General features: G+C 41.0%; 2 protein-coding genes across 4 annotated transcripts in view; one reads left to right on the top strand and one right to left on the bottom strand.

The window, feature by feature from the left end:
* Nucleotides 1-10,778, bottom strand: part of STS (steroid sulfatase) — a 167,242-nt gene extending 156,464 nt beyond the window's left edge. Inside the window, exon 1 of one of the 2 annotated variants that reach the window (XM_060233925.1) lies at nucleotides 10,756-10,778. Coding sequence is in view for 1 of the 2 variants with exons in the window: in XM_060233924.1 (XP_060089907.1) it covers nucleotides 10,030-10,045 (16 nt within the window). In the remaining variant the exon portion in view is untranslated. Of the gene's footprint in view, nucleotides 1-10,029; nucleotides 10,625-10,755 lie in introns of those variants that run through there. The other variant, XM_060233924.1, reaches the window with a different exon arrangement.
* Nucleotides 10,685-20,904, top strand: part of PUDP (pseudouridine 5'-phosphatase) — a 107,333-nt gene continuing 97,113 nt past the window's right edge. Inside the window, exon 1 of one of the 2 annotated variants that reach the window (XM_060233926.1) lies at nucleotides 10,685-10,786. In XM_060233926.1, coding sequence (XP_060089909.1) covers nucleotides 10,708-10,786 — 79 coding nt within the window. In that variant the 5' untranslated portion in view covers nucleotides 10,685-10,707. The remainder of the gene's footprint in view (nucleotides 10,787-20,904) is intronic. The other variant, XM_060233927.1, reaches the window with a different exon arrangement.

Genomic DNA, 20,904 nt, shown 5'->3' with positions numbered 1-20,904 from the left:
GAGAGATCTTGATCTTGTTCCCCACTTAAGATAGGTGTTTGCTTCTGAACTGCCTTAGTGGGCCATTCGCCCTTTCACTTAGGCCTTCTTGGTGGGGATTGCGAGGAAGAGGAATGTGATCTACACCTCTTTTTGCTGCGTTTTTTACAAAACTGCTGCATCTCCTCTCTCATCTGGTCTCTCAGTACTGAGAAAAATTTTTGAGGCAAAAACATAGGCACCATATCCTCCTGGACATTACCTTGAGCAGCAACCAGGGGGTCTACTCTTGAGGAGGGTGTAAGAGGGCAGCTATGGCCTACCATGCATTGGGCCCCTGTACTCTCTGTTTTTTCCCTTCTTAAAAGGCCCGGCTCGCATGTCTCACCCTCTCCAGCACTCAGGGGACGATCCTGCCTGTGTGCGCTCTGCATACCGCTGTAGGCCAGGACATCGTCAGTAAAATGGCCTGTTTTGGTGCGCTTTTTTGTCTGGCCGTGAAATGGCGGTTTTATTGGGAAGGTCTGTGCCTCTCCTGGGTCTTGATGGCTCCACTGGCATCCTGGGCACTTAGGGGCTCGCAGTCTCCTGCTGACAGGAACCCGTCGTCTTCTGAGTGCCTCATGTGGTGAAGCCCTCACCTTTCTTCGGCCCCAGTAAGAAACTGACTCGGGGCAATAAAATGGCGGTCAGGACGCCTTTGGGCAATCCCTCACAGCCCAGTAGTGAGGTAGGCCCAAAAGTGATAGAAATAAGAAGAAAACAGACTAAGAGTTGTTAGGAATGAATAATGGAGTAGTAGTAATTAATAGAGGTTTAGAATATGTAAAAGAGTAGATATGGATGGCCGAGTCCTAAGCTCGATGCTCTCCCTACAGAGGCAGGAAAAGAACTGAAATGTGGGTGACTCCCAAAGGAAGCAGGAAGTTGAAAATTAGTCCTGCCTCCCTACTGATAGGTTGGGAATCACCCACAAGGTGGCCTACGCCTCAGAGGGAGAATTCTACTGCATAACCTTTGTTAACTAACTCAACAGACCAAAGGCCTGATTGAAATTGGATCCATACTTCCTTGAAATGCAGCAGAGTTCCAGCCATCAGAATCAAGGAGACATCATGCTTTGGAGTGCTTTCCATCCTGATCATTTTTTTTTCTGATTTGGCACTGGGCTGCTTGGAAAATCTGGGGTTTAAAACCTCTCTTTCTGATGAAAAGTCTTGACTGGTTTCAGTTTGGTCTTCTCTGGTCCTGCTTGAATCAAGCTTGGTAAGTCGCATATGAAAGGAAAGGACCTCCATATGGCCATCTATCCAAATGTCTCAATGTCTTTGGCAGCATCTTCTTTTTGCCTCTGGTTTCAATGAGGGTTTTATCGAGGCAGTCCCCAAATAATCTGTCTCCCTAGAAAGGACAAGCTGTTACAATAGCCTTCAAATGGAAATCGACTTGCCATGCTCTAAGCCAGAGGTTGAAGACATGGCCCTAGATGAAAATATAAGTAAGTGTACCATCACTTTTTTTAAAGAAAAAGCCCAGCAGGAACTCATTTGCATATTAGGTCACACCCTCTGACACCAAGCCAGCCAGAACTGCATTGCTGCTCAAAAAAAGCCTCATGTCTGCCACAAAGGAGGCTGACTTGAGAATTCTTGTAGATCCTTCCCTGAGTGGTCTGTTAGATTCTGATAGTAGCTGGAGTATCTTCCTTGCCCAAACAATAGCTATTTTGGATAAATGGATGCAGTTGTAGATGCTTTTATCACCAAAGCCATGGCCATGTGCTTTACATAATGCTAAATTTGCCTTTTTCTCCAGACTGTCACAAATAGTGCCTTGATCGTCTTCTGATAGAAGGCTGGTAGATTACAGTGCTGTAACTGAGCATTCACAAGAGGAACCTAGAGAAACTCATTAGCCAATGACAGTAGTGCATAGAACTTCTCAAGGAAGCCTGAGCACTGCATATTTGCCAGAGGTTTGACCCACTCAGATTTTAATTGCTCTTCAAAGAACTCTGGGAAAGTAAAGGTTCTCTCAGTGGTATCTGATGGGGGGGTACTTATTTCCCTTAGGTCTAGCTTTCTGGTTAGAGTCTGCAATGTCCTTTTCCTTTATGACTCAAAGCAAGACGAACTTTCTTATCTACAAAAGCTGCGGCTTGGAATTTAAAGTGGGACTGTTGGCTCTTTAAGAGACAGAAACCCATGGAACAATGGAAACTATTGTTTGTGGAAGGACTTCTTGTAGCTGCGTGTATATTATTTGTTTAACTTCTTGTAATATAGATACGTTGTTATCTTCCTAAAGTGTTGTCTTACTCCAGCGATTATTTTGTATTTACAGTACTATTTGTACAGCGGTTGCTGTTTGATTCCATATGTCCTTTTCCTCAGCTGCAGGAGACTCTTAGAGCTCTAGTGCCATGCAGGCTTTAGACAGAAAATACTGGTAATCCTTAGCCTTTTAAAATCTTTTTGGGTACTCAGTAATTTCAATGTCCTCATTTTGTTTGCCTGAAAGAAATTCTCCCTCTTCCGTGTCAACATGCTCACCAGAGGAAGAACTGAAGTCCCAGCAGACCATGGTTCTCTTCCTTTTTCTGCTATAAGAAGAGGCTCTTTAATGGGCCAGTACTGGTACTGGGCTACACTTCCGCTCTCAAGTCTATCTCTTCTGGGCCCTGTTCTGTCTCTTGGTGAGGAGGGAGAGGAGGAGGAGTAAGGCTGTATCTCCCTGACATTTTGCGTTCTTTGCATCCCTTAGGTATTGTGCCACTATCACAAAAATTCTTAATCTCCTTCCTCAAGGCTTGCCTAATGACCAAAATAAACTCAGGGGGAGTCCACTGATGCTGCTACCATCTGAATGGAAGTCCTGTTCTTGTAGACCTGTGTCATGTTGGAAGTTCCTGGTGTGATGTCCCTGTACATCAGGCCTCCAAAAGCAAGTGACCACAGAGAAGGCAAAGCAGAAAGGCACACACAAATGGGGCCGGCTCGCCCACTAGGCAGACTAGGTGGTTGCCTAGGGCACCGAGAGGCAGGGGCCCAAGGCAACTGGCTAGTTTGCCTCCCACTCCCTCCCCCCGCCACCGCCCCGCTGCCAGCCTCCTCCAGCCCGCCATGCTCCACTTACCCCCCAGCTGCCGTGCTCTGCTCACTCGCCCCCCCACTTGCCATGACTACAGCCCTACTGGCTTTTAGCAGCTCACACCTGGGCATTTGGTTAAATGCGCAGGCTGCAAGAAGCCTGTAGGACTGTTTTAGTTGTGGTGAGCGGGGGGGGGGGGCGAGAGAGCAGAGCGCAGTGGTGGCAGCAGCGAGGGGCGAGTGGAGTGCAGCAACAGGCTGGAGGAGGCTGGCAGTGGCTGTGGGAGACAAGAGAAGCACGGCGGCGGGCCAGAGGAGGCTGGCCGCGGCAATGGGAGAGCGGAGCATGGCAGGGGGGGGGGGGCAAAAGCCGGTGCTACACTGTTTACTCTCTATATTTTCAGTCTCCCTCTGAGATGCTGTGAGCACACCTAGGGAAAAGCAACTTCCTTCCTGCTCTCTCTCTCTCTCTCCCTCCTCCCATCCACACAAGATGGGGAATCAGGATGCTCATCTCTGCCTCCATCCCCATCTGCCAGATAGATAGCTTAGGATCTGACCCTTTTTCTTAACCTGCACTATCAGACACATATTTCTGTAATAAAGTAGTTACTGTTTAGCTTCAACTAGAAACAGTAGCTCTGTGTAACTTTCCAACCACATGGACTATTCAGACTTCATACAAGCAGCTGTTTCATTAAAGCTTTATGTACTCTGCTAACTATAAGAAGGATCTGGACCTACCAGAACCAGTATCCTTCCCTGCATGTCAGAGCCATCCTGTGGAGCCTCTGGTTTCAATGATCGTGGAGGTGGCAGCATGACCAGGTTCCATATCCATCTAAGCAGCTGTTTGCATCAGGGCTGCCTCTGTGAGGTAAATCCTGTCTTTGGGACAGATCAAAATGTCTGCTGTTGTGAGCTGAAAGACTCAAACTGGCTGAAGGCTTTGGCACACTTTTCAATAGCCAGTGCTTTTTTGTGCACTTCACCTTGCTCAGCAGAAAAGGGTCAGCTGCGGCTGCAGAAGTCTCCCTGGCAGTCTGAAGTTAAAGATGCATGAAGAAGACAGAACTAATGAGTACTGAGGAAACACATGCCTTTAAGGTTTTTTATTCCTTGGCATCAACCAAAAGGAGACTGCAACCAAGAAATCAGGAGATTGAGACTGGAAAGCACAGCCAGAAGGAGCCAAAAAATATTCTTAAGGATAAGGAAGTGTCACTGGCATCCAAGATCAAGGTAATTCATGTCACAGTATTCATCATTACTATGTAGCTACTATGCTTGACTTTGAAAGTTGGACAATGACAAAAACCAGCAGTAAGAAAGCTGGAGTCAGGTGGTTATCTGTGTTGGTCTGAACTAGTAGAACAGAGTTTGAGTCCACTGACACCTTTAAGAGCAACATACTTGAGGTATGAACTTTCTTTTGCATGCATACTTCCTCAGATATAATTGAATAGAATTTACTAGTTCGTACATATAAGGCAGAGGTTGAACAGGAAATTACCATAAAACATAATCTTTTCAATTTTTTGGTTAAATTCATGAATAAGGAATGGAGAAGAAACTGTGAACCAACTTCAGCTTTGTTTCTGTGCTGCCTCTTCAGAGTGCTGCTTGAGGTGGCTTACAATTAGAACTATATCATAATACTAAAAACAAGCCATTGCAGCAGCATTAAAAACTATCCGTGAAACAGAAGCAGACCATTAGAAAGCTGGTAAGATAAAACTCCTAATTAAAAGATGGGGTAAAAAGATGCCTTTTGGCCTGGGGCTTAAAAAAAGTAAAGCAGACATCGGGTGAGCCTCAAAAGAGAGGACATTCCAAAAGCCACCAGAGAAAATGTCTTGTGTCTAGGCACCACCTGCTTCATTTGTGAAGGTGGGAATAGAGATCAGGGCTTGAAATACAAATTTAAACTGATGGACTAAATAGCATGGGAGGTACCCTGTCCCAAACCCATTTATGGCCTGAATGGTAAGAATCACCATTTTGAAATGTGCCTGGGAACAGATAAGTAACCCAAGATATTTTGTTTCTGACCTAAAAGTCACCATTCTTAAACAAGACATCACAGAGAAAACACAGCATGAAACCGTTGAATTACAATTCATTGTGAAATATGATTGTATTTCCAAGGTATAAACAAGGTTCATTCCAGTGCTTCTTCAGGTACTACAGGTGCTAATCAGCTTAGCAAAACCCGACAGATTGTATTTATCACCCATAACTGTGATTGTGACTGGACGATACTTTTCTTGATTACATTTGAATTTTCATCATAATGTCAGATCCTGGAGCTTTGCATGCATTTGCAACCTTGTATTTCATGATATGAACTTATATGTAACCCAATATCACCTTAGAATACTATGGAAAGGAACTTAACGGGATCCCCTTTTCTCTCACAGCAACCCATAGCCTAGCATGCCAAAAGGCAAGGGGGAGAATCCATCCTTAAATAAGGCAAATAAGCCAACAAGGAAATAGAATGACAGTTAAAACTGCAACGCAAGACAATAAGGTGTCCTTTGCAAAACAGTTTGTTGAAAAGATCTTTGAGCTTGTCTGGAGGTTCCAGCTGGGAAGCACAGCTATCCTATACCAGTGACCAAAAACCAGTACACTCCTCCTATATTGGCTGGCCATCCTCTTCCACAGAATGTTCAGCTTCAGGAGGAACTCACACAAAGCCCCACAGTGCTGCACACTCAGTGAAGAGGATGACTATTCCCAAAAGACCAACTAAGAACACTTAAGATTCTGCCCAAGTAAAAATGGTCAGTGTTTCTAATAAAGAAGGCAGACATTACAGAAGATTAAAAGAGAATTTTAAGGAAACAACTGACAGGGCAATTTAGTCTCTTCGCTGAGTTAATAATAAAGGTAAAGCCATTTCCTGCTCAATGTAATGTCTGCGTTTCAAAAACTATCATGAAACACCTGCTTGAAAATTGCAGAAAGCAGGGAATAAAATCAGAGATTCACAGAGAAACTAGGTCAAGGTTTTTCCATCCAAACCTACAACCAGCACCATAGACTTGACATGCACTAGTCAAGACACATGGTTATGATATAAGGTCTCCCTTTATTTCACCCACCTTTTCCCTGTTGGCAGACTAATTAACATAGCAATGGTATGGTTCACACAAGATTAAAGAGCTGATAAAGATATAGTTAGAAATTAACACAACAGGAAAGCAAAGAGACAGAGGCAGGTTCCTAATAACATCTCTAGCTGAGAAAGAGGGCAAGACTGAGTGTAGCACTTCCAAGAAGGAGGAAATTGCCCTGAGAGTAGCAATCTGGAGACAGAGAAGAAATGACACTTAAAAGGAGAAAAGGTGCTGACCTCACTACCCTATCTAATTGTCTTCTTGCTGCCCCCTGCTGATCTTCTGCTATTCTTTGTACACTGGATATTTCCTTTTCCAACACCGCCCACACTTCCTTCCTATTGCTATAATGCAGCTCCTGCCATGGATCCTCCTTTTTACACTCCCAAAGCCTCCATAAAGATTTTCTGCTTCCCAAATTCCTTTTTTCTTCTGTTTTGGCTGCACTCTTGTTCTTTGTTACCCCTTGGATGATCAAGGGGTAAAGGGATTACTGAAGGAGGATAGGGAAATAGCTGAGAAGCTGAATGCATTTTTTGCCTCCGTCTTCACTGTGGTAGATGAGAAGTGTTTGCCTGCTCCAGAACCACTTATTTTGGAAGGGGTGTTGAAAGACCTGAGTCAGATTGAGGTGACAAGAGAGGAGGTCATACAACTGATAGACAAATTAAAAACTATTAAGTCACCAGGTCCGGATGGCATACATCCAAGAGTTCTGAAAGAACTCAAAGTTGAACTTGTGGATCTCCTGACAAAAATATGTAATCTTTCATTGAAATCTGTCTCCGTTCCTGAGGACTGGAAGGTAGCAAATGGCACCCCCATCTTTAAAAAGGGTTCCAGAGGAGATTCGGGAAATTACAGGCCAGTCAGTCTGACTTCAATACCAGGAAAGTTGGTAGAAACCATTATCAAGGACAGAATGAGTAGGCACATTGATGAACACAAGTTATTGAGGAAGACTCAGCATGGGTTCTGTAAGGGAAGATCTTGCCTCACTAACCTGTTACATTTCTTTGAGGGGGTAAACAAACGTGGACAAAGGAGACCCAATAGATGTTGTTTACCTTGACTTCCAGAAAGCTTTTGATAAAGTTCCTCATCAAAGGTTCCTTAGTAAGCTCGAGAGTCATGGAGTAAAAGGACAGGTCCTCTTGTGGATCAAAAACTAGCTAATTAATAGGAAGCAGAGAGTGAGTATAAATGGGCAGTCTTCACAGTGGAGGATGGTAAGCAGTGGGGTGCCACAGGGCTCAGTACTGGGTCCCATGCTCTTTAACTTGTTCATAAATGATTTAGAGTTGGGAGTGAGAAATAAAAAAGGCCAATGTCATGCTGGGAATTATTAGGAAGGGAATTGATAACAAATCAGCCAGTATCATAATGCCCCTGTATAAATCGATGGTGCGGTCTTACTTGGAATACTGTGTACAATTCTGGTCAACACACCTCAAAAAGGATATTATAGCATTGGGAAAAGTCCAGAAAAGGGCAACTAGAATGATTAAAGGGTTGGAACACTTTCCCTATGAAGAAAGGTTAAAACGCTTGGGGCTCTTTAACTTGGAGAAATGTCGACTGCGGGGTGACATGATAGAGTTTTACAAGATAATGCATGGGATGGAGAAAGTAGAGAAAGAAGTCCTTTTCTCCCTTTCTCACAATACAGGAACTCGTGGGCATTCGATGAAATTGCTGAGCAGTCGGGTTAAAACGGATAAAAGGAAGTACTTCTTCGCCCAAAGGGTGATTAACATGTGGAATTCACTGCCACAGGAGGTGGTGGCGGCTACAAGCATAGCCAGCTTCAAGGGGGGGTTAGATAAAAAGATGGAGCAGAGGCCCATCAGTGGCTATTAGCCACAGTGTGTATATATATGTCTAGGGAACTAAGGAACTGACTAAAATCCTTCTTTTGCCTGTGTCTGCTAATGGCACATGAGAAGCTGATGATAATTCGAAACTAGCAGTTTGATTTCACTTTTAAGATGAAATGATCTTTCTTTCCCATGCTATTCATTCTGAGCAACTGCTTGGAAAGTCTCCCCCCTCCCTCCCAGCATCACAATGTGAGTCTTAAAAGCCCTGCTCTCTGTCATATTCTTTTCTGGGGAATGAGATAATTGAGAATCCCTGCCCCCTCCTTCCATGTCTTCCACCACCTCCGTTTATGAGATGACAATCTTGTTCTTGTGGTAGAGAAACTTCCATGCAGCTCAGGAACTGGAACAGGACACGGAGCAAACAGTGGGCTTTTTGCAAGGCAGATGGTGCAATGAGGATGATGATAGAAAAAGGACTGGCTACAAGGGAAAACGAGCACCATATGCTGTCTTCCCAGGTGCTCAGTGTTAATCTTGGTAACTATTAGGAGCTAGATGAATCATGAATATATGGCTGCTATCATGCCCATTGGCTGCTATCAACTACCAGGCTCAATTCAAGGTACATCTTTGCTCATTTGAACAGGGCCTTCTGAAGGTGTCACCAGGGGTCATTTCATAAAAAAGAGGTGTCAGAGCTCATTAGCACAACTCATTTGCAAATGCCATACACCCTTGACATCACTGGAAGGTGTACTAAATTATATCAGCTCAGCATCTACCTTAAAATGCTTCTTGGATTATAACTGTCATATTAAAACCTTGCTCTCATCATATTTTAAAAATTACTTTATTCTATGTGGCCACAGTGGCATTATGAAGATTTCCATCTGTCTGCTTTATATGTTTTAGTTATTTCCCCTTTTTTGTGGGGAAAAATATTGGAAAGTTTGTCAAATCTTAAGAGTTCAGCAAAATTCTCACAGGGAGTTTGAACAATGGAGTCCAGAAGCAAGGGGGGGGGGCTTGGGGGGGGAGAGAAAGGAAGAGCACAATAACAGTTAGAGGTTCGAGAGCTCCACTTCTGTGAGCTTCTGCCCAAAGTGAAGGCTGGGTGTCATGCTGAAATGGGCAAGAGCAACAACTGCCTACACATGTGCATTCCATGTTGCGCCCTCCACCTTATGGAATGGCCTGCCTGATGAGGGTAAGAAGGCTACAACTCTCTTGCTTTCACAAAACTATGCAAAACTGAATTATTCAGAAAGGCACAAGTATATTACAAGAATGTTAAAATGGTTCAGGAAAACACTTTAGTAAAGGGTTAGGGGATGTGGACTGTATTACTGTGTATCGTATATACTGTTGTTGTTAAGTATGGCTCTGCTATATAATTCTACATTTAATATGACATTAATGCTTATGCTTTGTCTCAGCTGTGTTTCAGATTTCTACAACCCACATGCTATTTCATTATTAGATGTCTCATCCTGCTGATTGTTTTGATTGATAATGTGTAATTTGCCTTGAGTCTTAGTGAGAAAGGCATATTAATAAAACAAATTTAGATTTCAAGTTTATTTCTATGAACATTAGTCAAGAATATAAATTGCTGATTTGGTAGGAGACAGAATAAAGGAAAGATTGCACATGGAAGTTCCTAAAATTACATATACCAGCTAGTCAGCTATTTCTTGATTTAGAAATCTTTTAAATCCTTAATTCAAGGTGAGTGGAGGTTAGCTACTCTTTGCTGAAGGAGACACACACAACCCTCTGTAAGTTCTCTGCCTCAGTTCAAACTAGTTTATTTAGACGCCAAGATGTTTATGACACATTGCCTCATACACTGGTGACAAGTTAAATGACACTAAGGAACGGCCACAAACCCTCTCTTAAAAAAACAAACTTGGATTTTGAAACAGCAGACCCAAAACACCGGTAAGGTTCTGATACCGAAGAAGAAAATTTCGGTTTTGTAAGAACTAGACGCATACGTTGCATGTATCCTACCTTCTTCCATTCTCATTCCTTCTCTCGTTCATACTAGCAGTTCAACGCTCTCCATTTCCCTTCAATGAAGTAATCATGCCTAAATAAACACGCTCACTCAGTAAGCACCACTGGCTGCAATAATGCTTCCTTCTGGGTAAGCATACATAGGGCTGGGCTGTCCGTTAACTATATTTCAGTTTATTCGAGTCAGTGCCTTTTAATTTGTGTGTGTCGTGACGCAACCCGCGCAACCATTTAACATTCTCCATTCCAGCACAGCGGCGATCCTTCCACTTCGCAGAGAAAGAGCACAGAGTATCCAACCTTCCAAGCTTAACGCACATGCGCGCAAAGCAAGCGCGCCGAGGTAGTTCCCCTCCCAACTGACGCGATAACGACTGGGTTTCTTTTCGCACAAATCGTTTTCGGTGAACCGAAATTGCGCATGCGTGGCAAGTATGTCCTTTTTGCTCGCTGCTTAAGAAAAACTACTCTCTCCGCACCGTCCGCTGAATATGAATAAAACCCCTCTTTATGACAGTTTGCCGCCGATCTTTGCTTCTTGCCGTTGCAATCTGTAGCTCCAGCACCGCTCTCAAAACCGTTGGCCGGTAGTACTGCGCCTGCCCAGCTGACCTACAGCCGTTGGGTTGGCCGTTAGTCAGCCGCTTAGGTGGGTGTCCCTGTTGCGGCGCAATGGCCGTGTCGTCCTTGAGTCCGACGTCGTTGAAACCCGTCACTCACCTCATTTTTGACATGGACGGCACCCTTCTGGGTGTGTGAGTGTGCGGGCTCATTTCTGTATAGGGTAGTTGGGCTCTTGGGATGAACAGAGCGGGTGTAAGCCCTTGATTTGATGCTGCAGGTTTCCGATAAGTGCAGCCGCCTTGCTTCTCCGCGCCTTTTGCCTGAAAAGTGGGCAGGCTGCACAGATATAAATGCCCATGACTTTGCCAGTTTCCTGTCTTTCCTTTCACTGGTTTCTCACTAGCTGGAGGCTGGAGTTCAAGTTCCGCCTATTTCTCTTCCCAAGTGTACGTATTCTTGTCCCGCAAAAGGGCGGGCGACTTTTCCCGGATATGCTGTTTTATTTCCCCCTGCTCCAAAAATGTTTGATTCTTCTACACTTTGTTTAAATGGTACATACAGCTTCAAATGTTGAAAGTAAGCACATGGGAGATAACACACACACACACCCCCATTTATTTTCTCCTATACGAAGTACTGGAGAAATATACATACGAAGAATACTATACCCGTTAATGAACGAAATGCTGGGTTTACCACAGTCTCTTCTGTTCTCTGAAATAAGTATATTATTTGGCGTTCAGTAGTACTGAAACCAATAGGACTTCAAAACGTTATGTCAGTATCTCTGTAGCTGGCATCCTGTGCTCTGAACCAGCCCCATTGATTTCAATTGGATTCATTCTGAAGAGTGCATAGGAGTTCAGTTTACATTTAACGGTCTGGGAGTCAAATCGATTGTAGATATCAAGATTCTTGTTTTGGGCAGGGAAGTGTGTCTAGCACAAAGTTCAAATGCATGAAACAGGCACATTCTTTCATTTGAATATTTGGGTATTACAGATAGCGGGCACTTACAAATATTAGATTTGTGAAAACCCCAGTAGCCTTTATTCTGTTGGTGTAGACACATGCTGGAGAATATGGTTCATTCCTAAATGATATTCCTAAATGTATCTCTTGGTTTCTTTTGTGTAAAAACCATTGAGATGAAGTTGCTAGAAGGCAAAATAGTTGGCTGACAGTTATAAATGCTCTGTTTTCTGTGGTTTGAGAGAACACATTATTTAGCAGAAGGTATTCTGCCATAGAAAATACTGATGATTTTGCGTATTTGAGCACTGCATTTCCCCTGAGTTCTTTGTGTGTGTGTATGTGTGAAATCTGTGAAGATGGTAATTTTTTTTTTCTTTTTAAGTCAAGCTACATATGCTGAAATGCTTCTGGTAAATGTTCAAAAGGGATAGTTTAGGTGCATTTCATTTATTCCAGTGAGATTGTTGTGTTCAGCATTCGTGTTTGATTATAGAGTTTTTAGAAACTAGTGACTTGGTATTTTGATCAAGTTATGTAGGAAGTTAACACTTCCTAGAACTTAGGGTGCCATACTTAAATGACCTTTAAGGCTATAGGACAACCATTGGTAATGATATCACTTGTGACAGTAATCATGGACAATAGATGTGATTTGTTTTATGGAGGATAGTTTTGTAGGAATTGTGTCTTGGGTAGCTTTGGTTAAATGCTTCTATCTCCTCCTCCCTCTCCCCCTAATATATACTGGGGAAAAAACTATTGAGGGAAATTTCTCTTCATATGGATTAATATTTCAACTGACATACTTTGTTAGCTGTCCACCTGTTATAGGATTGTGATCAAATTTTGTAAAATATTTCATGAAGCCAAGAATACTTTATTTCTATCATAGTGGCATTTGTTTGCAAGGGCAGGAGTAATGCTAGCCCCTTACTCCTTCAGCAGTCAAGGGTACACATAGGCCCCAATGTACAGTCTGAAGATATGTAATACTATGGCTTTTCTGAACCCAAGCCAGTATATGCCTGGTGTCTCTAGGGTAGTCTTCCTGAGAATCTCATGTGTGGTACCTGGAGTTCCATGAGAAGAGAAAGATGAGCTATAAATAGATGCACAGCAAGTTTCTACTGCCCCCCCCCCCCCTGCTATAACGGTTGGTTATCTCTAAACAGGAACTCAAGCAGTCATCAATGGCAAAGGAGGTAACTTCCAATATAATTTTAAAAAGTTAATTTCATTGTTTCTTGTAATTGGCATAAATAACCTATCATAAACTTGTTTTGTTTGTTATCATTTAGTGCTTTAAAAATACATGAAAAGTAAATGGTGGGGGAAACCTACCCAAATTCATAGCATGTTTTAAAAGTCTTCTTTCAGGTTCCCTTTCAAAGGATCACCTATCCAGACAAATGACCTGTGATTATAGTATACTCCTATACATTTTTTAAAAAACTTATACTACAGACATAAGCATTTTCTGACCTGCAGCCTGAATACAGCTTTTCCGCCTGTGTGGTGGCCCACTAGTGGGTCACAAACCTGTTTGGGTTGTCTGAATGGGGATGCAGAAATACAGGAGAGTGTATCAAGTAACAATACAAGACTGCAGTACTGTGTTTAGTTTGGCAAGTCCCAATTTGTTCAGATGCATTGTATTATAATACACATTTCGTAGTATATAAAACAATGCTGTTTATTGTTAACTGTGCAAAACAAATTGTGTTGGTGTGCAATCCTTTTGTAAATGTAATATTTTAATAAGCTATTCAGAGTTCTACATTATTAAAACAATGATTACTTTTTTTTGTCCATTCCAAAATGGAGCTGCTTACTTTTCTCCCTTAAATAGAATTTTTCCATTTATAAGTGGTGTTAACTTGAATCATATGCTGTATAGAAACCTATTTCTTTAATAGTAATGTTTTAGACAATAAGATAATTTTAGGTCCTATTAACATCATAGTATTTTGCATTTCCTCCATTTTGTGCATTCAAGTATGACTTTGGTTACTTTCATTCTGCTGCTATGTGTTTTCAGAAAATTATTTCTTTTACTTTTTAAAAATAAATTTTATTAATTTTAACTGCGACACAACAACATAATAAGATAGTATCAGTAATGAAGAATGACATAGGATCATAAATAACAAAACAGAACAATGGGCCAATAAATGATGGGACCTTTTTAGAATGGGAAAAATCAGTAATACATTAATTCCTAGCGGGTTAGAAATTTATTACACTGTGATCTCCTATTGTTGAATATTTGTCTGCTGCCAAAATATTTCCCTCTAATCCTTATTTGCATAAAATATGTTATCTGTAATAGACATCTGTATGCAAAATGACACTATATGGATGACTATAAGTTTTGAGTATGCAGATAGTTTGTTATTTTTGAATAATAAATTTTATTTAAAAATAAATAAATAACAAAACAACAGTATATAAAATAATCTAGAATATAACTCCAAGTAGAGAAGAAACTATTCTGAATATAAGCATGTTAGTCTATTGAAGACAGTAACTAAAAATATGTCATTTTTCTATACAGCAATCTACATGGGAGTTATTTCTTTTACTTAAGTGTTCATCTGAAATAAATGCCACTTAATGCAGGGGTGTCAAACATGTGGCCTGGGGGGCCGAATCAGGCCCCTGGAGGGCTCCTATCAGGCCCCCGAGCAACCGGCTGTTGTGTACTTCCTTCTCCCTCTCTCTTGCTTCCTTCTGCATCTAAGCTTGCTTTGCAAGGCCTGCTCAATCGCACAGGAGCTACAAAGCAAAACCTCAGTTTTCTTCATTGGTTGAGGCGCCTTCCCCTCCTGGATCCCTGAGGAGGGAAGGAAAGAGCCAGAGCTTTCTTTGCCCAGTTCCCTGGATTCCATGGGAGAAATACAAAGAAAGCACTTTGAAGACCAACGAGTGCTAATGTTTTAAGCATATTTTAAGCAAATAAAATAAAAATCTTTAGTTGTGTTTGTCTGTATCCTTTATAAAGTTTATATCTCTGCTACCTTATCTTAAATAGGTATACACATTGCCTGGCCCAACAAAGTCTCATTTATGTCAGTCTGGCCCTCATAAGAAATGAGTTTGACACTCCTGACTTAATGTATTTAAACCAAAAATACTAACTATAGAATCATAACAGCACTCTCAGAATTATGCAAAACATAGTAAATATATAGATTTGTACTTGCTTTCTCAAACTTTGCTTATGTGAGTGTTCTTATAATCCTATACTCAAAGTTTCATTGATTAATAATATTTAAATTAAAATTATTTTTTTGAATTAATTTTGGTCTCTGGTTTATATGTTTAATCAGTTAATTTGGATAATTAAGCAGAAAGGGAAGAAAGAGGGACTGACTGGTTATTTAGTTATTTACTTCGTATACGACTTTCTCCCCATCTGGGATCCAAACCAGCTTGATTCAGTTTCTTCGCCATTTTATCTTCATAACAATCTTGTGAGGTAGATTAGTCTGAGCATGGCTGTCCCAAGGCTATCCAGCAAGTTTCCAAATATATATGATCACAATCATTCCCCTATGGTGGTGGCCAAATGGAGCTCTCCCATTGGCTCTCCATGAACTCCATAAACCATTGGTCTATCACAGCTCAGTCAGCATCTCTGGCCTTCTATTGGTTGACTCCCCTGCCCCCCTGGGAATCTTGGAACAACCCGCCAAAACAAACCGTCGAAGACAGACATTACTCTGATGCTTCTCTGAGTCCTCTCTGTCAACCGGCCTCAGAAAGGGCTCTATTGCGGCCTCATGAAAGGTGTCATGGTCACTGCTGGTAACAGACCTCTGATGCTCCATCACTGGTCCACACGGACAGCCTCTCAGCATGCACAGCCTCCAAAGGCCTCCGAAATAGCCAGGGAGCCACCACCACCATAGTAATGGAACTAGGTGACCTGGCCCTACAGGAGTATTTCCTCAGAGGCCATGACTGCTGCCTCTTTTCTGTCAATCCCTCTCTGCCTCCTCCTCTCAGCCTCACCCCAGGACAGGGAAGGATTGGGCCACTGGAGAAGCTTCTAGCCAGAGGCTGTTGTTAGGCAACCAAGGTGGCAGAGATCAGTTCCCCTGGATAAAAAAGTTGCTTTGCAGGGTGAACACAGATGTCATTATACCCTGATGAGGTTGCTTCCCTTTTGCTTTGGTTCCCGCTGTGGAGAAATACTGTACTTTTCCTAGGTGGAAGCTGCAGGGAGAGGGAGGATATGGAAAGCTGAAGTCAGATCAGTTCCCCTACAGAAAACGGCTGCCTTGAGGCACATACTCTGTGGTATACCATAACACAATCAAGCCAGGCAAAGACACCAATTGTGCTGGGGAGGAGTGAATGCCTTCACTTGGGTGGGTGGGAAGACACTTGCCCAGAGCCTCTTTTGAGAGCCTGTTGTGTTTTTCTTCATAGTGGGCCTTATGCCTAGTATATGTATAAATATAGAGAAAGTTTGGTGTAGTGGTTAAGTGTACAGGCTCTAATCTGGGAGAACTAGGTTTGACTCCCCACTCCTCCACCTGCACCTGCTGATATGACTTTGGGTCAGTCATAACTCATTCAGAACTGTTCCTCTCAAGAGCAGTTCTTGGAGAGCTCTCTCAGCCCCACCTACTTCACAAGTTGTCTGTTGTGGGGAGGGGAAGGGAAAGAAGATTGTAAGCCACTCTGATCCTTTGGTTAGTGAAGAGCAGGGTATAAATCCAGTCTCCTCCTCCTTCTCTATTGCTTCTACTGTATGAATTTAAGAACTGTTTATTTTAAAGTAGTGGGTGAGGAATGACAGTTTTGCTTATTTGAAAAGATGATTAGGTGGCTTACTTTTTATTTTCAAAGCAATATATTTTAAATAATATTAAATCATTATTTGTGATGTAAAGAAGATTATGTTAGGATTATAACATGCCATATGTTTTCAGATATACAGGCACAGTGGGATGCTATATCAATGATTTTAATATATACCTTTCAAATTAGGCATTGATAAGGTATACACTGTTTGTATTTTTAATGATTTTATTATACAAATTATTTTGAGGGCACTTTCTGAATGGAAATGCTTTAATTTCATAATTTCAACATAGTATAAATGATAATGCATTTTCAGTACCATCTGAAGCAGTTACATCACTTTAAGTGCATTGACTCCAGTGAAATGACTTATGATAATTCTGTTTTTGCCTTAGTATAATAGTTCAGTGGTCTGAAGATGGTTTGTTAGACACTCTAAATTGGAAAACCCACAAATCAGCTTAGATGAAAGCCCTGTATGAAAAACTGATGATAGTTGGAATGTCGAATGATATTTTTGAGATGGGAAAATCCAATGTATTTTCTTTCACTAAAAACTATGTCCTAAAAATCAACAATAGCAGCTTGATTCTGAGAGCTCACAGAGTTTGCTCATCCCTATCTTTTGGTCTTTCGTTCCCAAAATCAATACCCCCTATATGTACTATCTTAACCCCCCATGATATTGTAGTGCTTTGGTGTTCACTAGATTGTATACCCACAATGTTTTTATAGGGGATATTTTTGAATAGGCCCTATTCTGACAGAATTTGCCTTTGTTGCCTTAATAGGATTGATACATTCTTTCATGGCCTGCTGGAATTAGGTTCTTTGAAAATATAAGGATCATTCTTTAAGCCTTTAATTAACCACCTGTTCCTCTTATACTCAGAAAACCATGCCTCTTTTGCTTAGTGATAAGAATCCGAAGTTTACTTTAGCAATATATGTTTCAGTCCTTTTAGCCCTTACATCCAAAAAATAAGGAATAAGTATTTTCCACTGCTCAAGATTTATTAATCAATGAGCTTCTAAGGGAATAAAAGGAAAGGAAAGTGACCAGGATACTAAAAGAGTTGTGAGAGCACATTATTCAGCAACTTCTAGAAAGCTATTTGATATCCAGCGATTTCTTTCATTGGTGGCTGAATTGAAACAAACATTACTGAAAATGTTGTACATTTCTTTTAGAACTCAGTTTATATTAGTTAAACCATTTACTCAGCTACTTAAAAGCAATGTTTTATTTGTTGGTGAAACAACAGCATGTAAGCAGTATGCGCAATGTAAATACTGTATTTACTCAAACAAAAGACTGGGGGCTTTTCGTCCCCCCCCTCCAATTTCCATGCACAATTTTTTGGTTTTGCTTCATTTGTCCTCCCCACCCATCCACCCGGATTAAGGGTGCCAGGTGTTTACCTTACACTAGTGGGGGTGGGAAGGAGCTTTCCAGGAGTGGGGACAGGGCAACATCACCATGTGCAATATCCCCAATGTGATGATATCATGCAGAAGTGACCTCAAGATTGCACGGTGACACTCTGGTTGACTTGCAAACTGTGGTAAAATTGGACTCAAACCATAGAGTTTTGTCCCAAAACCAGAGTGTCACTGCGCCACATCCCTCGGCATGATGTTACATCATCACATTGGGGGTGTTGTACAGGCTTGTAGCTTTTGAGGGTAGGGCTTCCTCCCACCAAGCAGCTGACTGATGAGCCTGCAAAATCAAGGGATCCCCTGATCCCACCTGGGGTTCTTGTAGTCTGATACAGAGAGAACCACAGAAAGAAATTTGAGTTGTCACTCATTTCAGAGATATGTAAATATTCTTCCTCAGCTCAGGTAAGTCCTTGAACATGCCAAAAAAAAAAGTTCATATAGGCAAAAACCTCCACATTCTGTTGAATTTTGAGTAGGGCACTCACACAAGTCTGTTATAGGATGGGTAAATTTTCAGTGATTGTACTTAGAAAGAGACCAGACCAATCATAAAATTCAGTGACTTACCTGTGCTGAGGAAGAAGATTTGCATTTTTGAAATGAGTGACAGCAACTCCAGATTTCTCTTTCCTTTCCAGGTTCATTAAATTTTGGATTTTGATATCTCTGATCAGAAGTCTTGGACTTTTTGATCATTATATAGTCTCATGGAGTTTTGTACTTGATTTGGATTGAGATTTGAACTGAGATTTGTGCAGTTGTTACCTTAATTACATATGTGATATCTCTTGTCTTTGTGTAGAATGTTTAATAGTTTATATAAGATTTTTCACTTTCCCTTATATTTACTAGAACACACATATTTTTGATAGTTATTTGTTCTTTATTCTTCACCTCTTGCACTACCAATCACAGCTTACATTCTCTTCTTCATGATTGTTACTGTGATTCTCCTGGGTATTGAACCTGGGATCCGCTGCATGAAAGGCTGAGAGTGTATCACTGAGCTAGGGCTCCTTTTCAGAGGAAAAAATGATTACCCATCTTGGAACAACAAATGACGTCATATCCTCCTTGTGGTTTCTATTCTAATTACAGTCTTCTCATTCTGTTCCTCCTAGCACATCAACCAATATTTGTAACTAAAATGGCATATTCACTTTATTTATGGTCAGCATTTTTCACTGAGACTTAAAGTGGATGAGTAATAAATGCTTATACTGGATACATTTCATGTAGTTGGGAAACACTACACAATATTTTCCCCTGAAGTAACTGGATTTGTTGGAAATCCAACTAGTACATTAATTGTAGTACAACTGTTCATCAGAGTTATGAGATACTGTGCTAAAATTCTGTTCAGTCTAATTTCTATAATGCATATGCAATAATATGTAGGTAGATGGCTTAAAAGTGGTACATTTTCCTGTATAGTACACTAATAGGGAGAAGGAATAATTATGTGTTAATTTTTTATGTTCTTTTGAATAGTTTTATGAAGAGTACTTGATTTTATGTGTGCATTACAGATAAAGCAGGTGTGACTTTTATTCCAGGTGGTACATACATTTACAAGCACAGATTTTGCTATACAGATTTTAACTTACCCCTAGGCTCTTATATAATTAAGTCTATAGTGGCCTACATATGAGTCTATGAGATTCTTGAATAAAATAATCCCCAGTAAATGCTAGACCCTTCATAATTTTACAGCAATGGATATTTTTACAGCATTGGGGTTTGGAGGATTCATCATGGTAGTTATCAAAACAATACATTGAACCAACCTGATTAAAAATATGACCACCTTTCTGTAGTGACCCCTTGTTCTAGAAGGAAACATTGAAAGTATGAGGAGAAAAAGAGGAAAATAAATCGATGTCCTGTCATTCTCTCAAATTCAGGGCTTTTTTTGAGCAGAAACGCACAGGAACAAAGTTCCGGCTGGACTGGTGTCAGGGGGTGAGGCCTAATATGCAAATGAGCTCCTGCTGACCTTTTTCTACAAAAAAGCCCTGTGTGAAACAATGGTGATGTCAGGAGTGTGGCCTAATATGCAAATGAGTTTCTCCTGGGCTTTTTCTACCAAAAAAAAAAAAAGCCCTGCTCAAACTAATAAAAGAGTTGATCCATACATGTTATGGGATGTTTCAATGTGAGGAACAGTGTTATGGGGTGGAAAATTTTATACCACACATATGGAAGTATAATTTGTTCATTTATAGTAGTCTGGGGTGTTATGCTGCAAATCAAACATGTTAGATGGGCTAAATGTGGGATGTGAAGCATAGAATAGACACCTTGTGCATGATCCAAGCATGCATGTTCCGTATTTGCCTTCTTTTATTAGCAGTATTTAAATTTTGTGAACATTACTTAAATTTGAATTTAAAAACTCACATCACTGATGAGGAAACAAAATTAAAATCATAGGATTGATTCACACATGAGATGAGTAAAATCAGAACTGATACACTGAGGCAGAAACAGCAGAGTTCAGAAAATAGAAATCATCCATACTTCGGGATGCTATTTGTAGCTTCAGGTGTAAGCAAAGCCATTCAAAGATATGAATCTAGGATACTCAGGAGAAAGGCTTATTAAACACAGTAAAATTTCTGAGTAAATGTGTCCCTAAAGAGCCTGGGCTGGAGGCCAGATGGGGAACTTCTCATTCAGCTATAGGGCTGAGAGGCTTCAAATGAATGAGAAGCTTCAAATGAATGAGAAACATTTGCCCTATGGGATGATACCCCTGTATGACTCTGACCCACAGTCCTAAGCATTCCAGCTATGAAAGACTGTCCGCTTTTACTAGTTCACTAAATGACAAATAGCCTACCGAAACCATAATAGACAGGGTTTGTTTGTTTTGTTTTAAGAGCCATGGTGCTCAGAGCTATAGCTGTACAGGGAAATTATGTTAAAGGGCATGTTTAAGGTGTTGTTAGGAAGCATTCTTCCTACCTTTTCCTTAGTCCAACTTCTATGTGCCATAATTCATAATACTTCATGATGTTTTGTTGTAGGTCTGCAGTTGTCTGTGCATAATCATGACATTTGAATGGATCT

Source organism: Heteronotia binoei, chromosome 3 (assembly GCF_032191835.1).
Source record: "Heteronotia binoei isolate CCM8104 ecotype False Entrance Well chromosome 3, APGP_CSIRO_Hbin_v1, whole genome shotgun sequence".
NCBI classification, from domain to species: domain Eukaryota; kingdom Metazoa; phylum Chordata; class Lepidosauria; order Squamata; family Gekkonidae; genus Heteronotia; species Heteronotia binoei.
Note: the sequence above shows the minus strand (reverse complement) of the source record. Positions and strands in the feature narration are given on the sequence as shown.